The 6,558-nt window shown below is 57.2% G+C and overlaps 1 protein-coding gene across 1 annotated transcript; it reads left to right on the forward strand.

Moving 5' to 3' along the window:
- Positions 1-629: 629 nt before the first annotated feature.
- On the forward strand, positions 630-5,556 carry LINGO4 (leucine rich repeat and Ig domain containing 4). Its single transcript, XM_036273421.1, has 2 exons — positions 630-660; positions 3,149-5,556. Exon 2 carries the CDS (start codon positions 3,162-3,164, stop codon positions 4,944-4,946), a length of 1,785 nt encoding a protein of 594 aa, XP_036129314.1. The 5' UTR covers positions 630-660; positions 3,149-3,161; the 3' UTR covers positions 4,947-5,556.
- Positions 5,557-6,558: the final 1,002 nt, after the last annotated feature.

The following is a 6,558-nucleotide window of genomic DNA, read 5'->3' on the forward strand; positions in this document are numbered from 1 at the left end:
CCCCTACTCTGATCATCCCCCTCGGAAGCTTGGGAGCAGACCCTCAGGAACCTCCATGGTGGGGGCTCAGACTCAGCTCTGCAGGGGATTCTCTGGGCTGAGACCTCTCCCCCCAAATGATACCCACAGGGGACATTTACACTGAGAGGTTGCACGGAAGTGCCCTGCCTCTGGGAAGACGACCCTAAGGAAGGTGCTTGGCCCCAGAGCTCCCCAGAAGAGAATCGGGATGTCAAAGAGACACTTTGGAGCTGCCCAGCTGCTTCTACTGCCTGACCCCAACCCCTGGTGCTCCAGAGCCGGCCTCCCATGCCCCCTCCCCCTCACTCACCATCCAGTAGTGGCGCGTGCTGCAGCCCTCCCTGGTTGCTTTATTTATTTATTTTGCACCAACAGGGTTGCTGCAGACTCATTCTCGCCTGGTTTAAAAAGAGAGAGAGGAAAAAAAAAAGGAGAAATGCTTTCTGGTTCTTTTTTCTACCTCGGTCTTGGCAGCAGTGGCCGCAGCAGCAACAGCAGCAGCAGGCGGACAGGCGGGCGGGCGGGCAGGGGGGTGGGAGTGAGCGCCCAGGGAGGTGTGGGCGAGCGCAGCTCAAATGGGACGGCCCCAGCCCCGGACAGATGCAGTGCCCAACTTGAGGCGGCCCTCCAGCGGCTCCGGTAAGTGCCCCCACCTCCTGTCCCAGTGCTGCAGTTGCCCTTCTCCATAACATTTTCAGAGCAAAGGCCCCACTCGAGCGCCTGTCAAGGCTAGAGGATTTGTGGCCCGACCCCACCCCACCCCCAAGCGACCATTGATCCCGACCCCACAGGACTTTTCTGGGAAAACTAAAAAGTCCCAAGTGCCCCTGGGGGTAAGGACTCCAAGGAGACCTCCCTTCATCTCCTCAGTGCTCCCTCTACCTCTGAAAAGGGACTTCCCACCCAACTCCCAGAATATCCCAGAAATCTTTCCTCCGAAAGCCCCCTCCCCACGCAAGTCCTCATGCTTCAATCAGGTCTGCTTTAATGAGGATATCTAGGTTCAGATGCGTCTCTGGACTGCCACAGAGAGACAAGAAGAAAGCACTCCATTCCTTGAGGGGATGGTGCCCCAGACCCCAGCCCATTTAAGGAGAGAGAAAAGTGGTTCTGACACCTATTTCTTCCTGCAAAGTGGCCAGAAGCCAGTCCTGTAGCCATGGCAATTGGCAAGGGAAGTTTGTGATTAAATTAGCCACCTTATAAATAAAGAAAGGGGTTGGCCCCAGATGCCCAGCCCCTGGCCCAGGAGGCTCTGGGAACTAAGAGGGGACAGCGGTGGGAAGGGGGAAGCCGGGCTGCTGAATGCAGAGCAAGGACAAGCAGAAACTGCAGCGGTGGCGATCAAAGACTAGCTGTCAGGTGGACTTCCCAGAACAGGCTCCGGGGCACCAAGGAGGGCTGGGGCATTTGTCACCCTGGAGAACTCTTAGCATGCCATAGAAAGCTGTTAGGTTGGGACAGGGGCGAGAGGAGACTGTCAGAGAGCCCACGCCACTCTTTCTCAAGCTCAAGCCTCAGAATAGTGTCCTACATCCCTCTACGGTTTCAGCCTCTTCCTTCAGTTTTCCAGTTCCGACAGCCTCTGAAGTAGCTGTCGGATAGCCCCCACAGGACCCTCCCAGAGGAGGGTGCAGAGTGGGAAGGAGAGGAGAATAAACCATACCATCCCTTAAACTGCTCTCCTAAGTTCCCTGTGGGAGAAAACCAGGCATGTAGCAGCCAGCTAACCCTGTTAGGGCCCAGAAAGCCTGCAGCCTGACAGCCCAAAGGTGATCAGGATCTGCAGCTAGAAAGAAACCTGGGCATCCTGCCTTCATTTAGCCATCCACTGCCAATTCCAAACCCTCCTCTCCCTGGGGGTCCCTGTTGGCATTGAACAGGGTGAATCAGGGGCTCTCACAGCTTTCTCCTCTGTCACCTCAGTCTGTGTCCAGTGGTCACTGCAATCACAGTCTTCCTGATTTGGTCCAGACCCCTGTCACCCAGAATCCCACTCTAAGTGACTAAGCTGTGCACACAGCCTGTGCCCAGAGGTCTGCTGTGCCAGCCAAGGGCTGCCTTGCTCCCACCCACCATGTCTGATCAGGGGTGTCCCTCTGTACTCGTCTATGCCTCCCTGGCTCACAGTCTGTCCCTGTGTATTGCTCAGGCAGCTGAAGCCAAAAGGGGCAAGAGATTTCCCTCCGTTCACATACTGGACTTGCATGAAAACACCATGAAGGAGGGACATAAGAGAATCTTGTCTGAAGACCAAGCAACAAAACTCTAAAATTGGGCATCTCTTGGGTCCCTCACATACCCCAACATCATCTATCAGGGAGGAGGGGTTGCCCTTAGGGTTCTTGCACGGGGTTCAAATGGCCCCCGTGTCCTGTGCCACGGCTAATGTGCAGCTTGGCTGTCGTCCACACAGCCATTCTCGGGAGATTGGCTCTCGCTAGTTCAGGGCCCCCGGCTCTGTGCCAGGTTAAAGGAGGGCAGAGAGGCAGTAAGTGGAGACTGGGGGGCTGAGGCCTGCACGGTTCCCAGCCTGGGGTGACTGAGTCAAGGTGAAACCTCTCTCCAATCAGGTTCCAAAGCTATGATCTGCCCCCACCCCGTCTCCCCGTCCTCCCCCAGCCTTCAACAAAGCTACAGGTAGATAATATGGGAGGAGAGGGTAGAAAGAAAGGGACAGAGCAGAGCTGGGGAAAGCGGATATCAGGGAGAAGGGACCTGAAGCATTTTGGATCTCACAGATAAAGGGAAACACCCATTACAGGGAGACTCAAAGTTACCTCCTGCTGCTTTCTGTCCCAGTCCCAGTCCCACAAAACTTCCCCACAGATATCAGGCTTGACTAGGGTTCCATGAGCTAGTCTCACTTGGCCAGCAGGCACCCAGGGTCGGGAAGAAAGTAGAGATTTCCCAAGAGGAGCCCCAGGAGGCCGCAGGGAGGTACATACCAGAATCCCTCCCCGTCTGTGCCCCACTTCCCGGCAGTGCTGAGATGGGTGGCGCTCTCTCTCTCTCTCTCTCTCTCTCTCTGTCTCTCTCTCTCTCTGCTCCAAGGAGGCCCAGGGAATCCAGGGTCATCATCATCTGAATCCACTTTCCAAAAGGGCCATGTCATCATCTGTTCCAGGATTGAAGAGGGGATGGCTGCAGCCACAGTAGCTCCAAAGCAAGCCTGGCCTCCCTGGCCCCGGCTCCTTTTCTTGCTCCTGCTGCCTGGAGGGAGCTGTGGCGGCTGCCCTGCTGTGTGTGACTGCACCTCCCAGCCCCGGACCGTGCTCTGCGCCCACCGGCGGCTGGAGGCTGTGCCTGGGGGGCTCCCACTGGACACTGAGCTCCTGGACCTGAGTGGGAACCGCCTGTGGGGGCTTCAGCAGGGGATGCTCTCTCGCCTGGGCCTGCTCCAGGAACTGGACCTCAGCTACAACCAGCTGTCCACACTGGAGCCGGGGGCCTTCCACGGCCTACAAAGCCTACTCACCCTGAGACTGCAGGGCAATCGGCTGCGAATCATGGGGCCTGGGGTCTTCTCAGGCCTGTCTGCCCTCACCTTGCTGGACCTCCGCCTCAACCAGATTGTCCTCTTCCTTGATGGAGCTTTTGGGGAGCTGGGCAGCCTCCAGCAACTGGAGGTTGGGGACAACCACCTGGTGTTTGTGGCTCCGGGGGCCTTTGCAGGGCTGGCCAAGCTGAGCGCCCTTACCCTGGAGCGCTGCAACCTCAGCACAGTGCCTGGCCCGGCCCTGGCCCGGCTCCCAGAACTAGTGTCTCTAAAGCTTCGAGAACTGGATATTGGGAGGCTGCCGGCAGGGGCGCTCCAGGGGCTGGGGCAGCTAAAGGAACTGGAGATCCACCACTGGCCAGCTCTGGAGGCCCTAGAGCCTGGGAGCCTGGCTGGGCTCAATCTTAGCAGCCTGGCCATCACCCGCTGCAACCTGAGCTCCGTGCCCTTCCAGGCGCTGCACCACCTGAGCTTCCTCAGGGTCCTGGATCTATCTCAGAACCCCATCTCGGCCATCCCAGCCCGGAGGCTCAGTGCCCTGGTGCGACTCCAGGAGCTGCGACTGTCAGGGGCCTGCCTCACCTCCATCGCCGCCCATGCCTTCCATGGCTTGACCGCCTTCCACCTCCTGGATGTGGCGGACAACGCCCTGCAGACACTCGAGGAAACAGCCTTCCCTTCTCCAGATAAACTGGTCACTCTGAAGCTGTCTGGCAACCCCCTGACCTGTGACTGCCGCCTCCTCTGGCTGCTCCGGCTCCGCCGCCACCTGGACTTTGGCACATCCCCCCCTGCCTGCGCTGGCCCTCAGCATGTCCAGGGGATGAGCCTGAGGGAGTTCTCAGACATCCTACCTCCAGGGCACTTCACTTGTCAACCAGCCCTGATCCAAAAGTCTGGGCCACGTTGGGTCATCGCAGAGGAGGGGGGGCGCGCTGTTTTCTCCTGCTCTGGGGATGGAGACCCAGCCCCCACTGTCTCTTGGATGAGGCCTCCGGGGACTTGGCTGGGAAGGGCTGGGAGAGTAAGGGTGCTACAGGATGGGACACTGGAGATCCGCTCAGTGCAGCTACGGGATAGAGGGGCCTATGTCTGTGTGGTCAGCAATGTCGCTGGGAATGACTCCCTGAGGACCTGGCTGGAAGTAATCCAAGTGGAGCCACCAAATGGCACGCTCTTTGACCCCAACATCACCACGCCAGGCGTCCCGGGGCCGTTCTTCCTGGACAGCAGAGGTGTAGCTATGGTGCTGGCAGTTGGCTTCCTCCCCTTCCTCACCTCGGTGACGCTCTGCTTTGGCCTCATTGCCCTCTGGAGCAAGGGCAAAGGACGGGTCAAGCATCACATGACCTTTGACTTTGTGGCACCTCGGCCCACTGGGGATAAGAACTCTGGGGGTAACCGGGTGACTGCCAAGCTCTTCTGACCTTTCCTTTCACGTTGGGCACCCAGCCAAGCCAGCTTCAGATACCAAAGGGGAAGGGAACCATGGCCGCTTGAACCAGAACCCAGTCCCTAACAGCACAGGCCTCCCGCACCTGCTTGCACCACACCCACAGCTCTGATGTGTCCTGATAGTCTGCCTCATGCTTTGGCAGTTTGAGGACAGTACTGTCATCTCTTCCCTGAGGGTCCCAGGGAGCTAGCAGCCCAGCCTTTGTAGTCAGCCCAGTCTTTGCCCTCCAATACACAAAGCAGGAAATATAACCAAGTGTACACTCTGCGCATCTAACCACCAGGCTTTCTTTACATATACTTATACGCTTTAATAACCAATACCAATTGCCAACCACAGCTATAACATTATTTCAGAAGGAAGTGCAATTGCTTCTTGGAGTCTCTGCTCCTCAATCAGGTGGTCTCCCTCTCTTTCTACTCTGTCCCCTTCCCCAAGCACAAGGAACTGGGGCCAAGGACCTCAAGCTGAAGAAGAGGATCTGGGTGTGGGCTGGGGGAGGACAGACTACACACCGGAACTGTGTCCGATGAGCCTCCACCACCTGCCTCTGTCTGTTACGTTATTAAACCTGCTGCCCGAAGGCCATGACCGTAGCAGCCCAAACTAAACGTGATTTCTGGAGTTTTCTTTACTTCAGATTTTTCCTGCCCCTTATTGCTGTCAAATCTCCCTCTTCCTACACTTTCTGCCAAATTGAGCATGTATCCCAGTAGCCTTGCCTGAATTTAATAAACAGGGCTTTATGCAAAAGGTGAGCAGCCAGGCCTGGGGAGAGCAGCTCGCCCAGCCTATCTCAGCTTCGACCCCTTCCCGTGCTCTCCAGCTCCGGGGTGGGAGGGGCAATCTTCCACCTGCCAAGAGATCCAGCACAACTTCCAACCCAGGACACCCAGCTCCATCCCTCCTTTCTCATTCTTGTTGGGATCTCCCTATCACTCCTGTGTCACAGATCCCTACTGTCCTTGAGGGAAGGCAAGAAGGAAACTCCTAGAAAACGACTAACAAAGCAAGAGTCTGCCCTTGTCAGAAGAGAGAGACCCAGAACACAGCAAGACTGGGCTTGGAGGAACAGGGCAGGCGGGCACTGCGGGCTGTATAGGGGAAAGTAGAGCAAGAGGCAGCAGCAGGAAAGCCTCCTAGTTCACTGCCCTTCCCCAGTTTCCTGCCCTGGGGTTAGTGCAGCCCCAGCGGGAAGCTGTCTCTGGAGAGAGGTCACTGTCTGACCGAGACCTCTGATGCAGAGGCAGGGTGGGAGGAGAAGATGCTAACTGCCTCTGAGTGTCTTCAGACAAAGGGCAAAGTGGAGCCAGAAAAAGTAGAGATGCTGAGAGCTCGGGGGACAGCAGCCTAGATGCCATCAGAAGGGGAGGAGTGAAGGGAAGGAACAGGAGCAGGGAGGGGCCCTGGAAAACCTCTCTGCAGCAGCATCTGCAAAACATCCACCCTCAAGAGCCCCCACCCACCCTTCACCAACAATACACAAGCACCATGAGCCTCCTGGCTGGTTCCTGCTGCTGTTGTCCTTGTTCTGAGGAGACCACTCATTACAGTCTCCAACAAGTGAGAGGAGCGGGCACCA

The sequence above is a fragment of the Molossus molossus genome, unplaced genomic scaffold (genome assembly GCF_014108415.1).
Source record: "Molossus molossus isolate mMolMol1 unplaced genomic scaffold, mMolMol1.p scaffold_m16_p_20, whole genome shotgun sequence".
NCBI classification, from domain to species: Eukaryota; Metazoa; Chordata; class Mammalia; order Chiroptera; family Molossidae; genus Molossus; species Molossus molossus.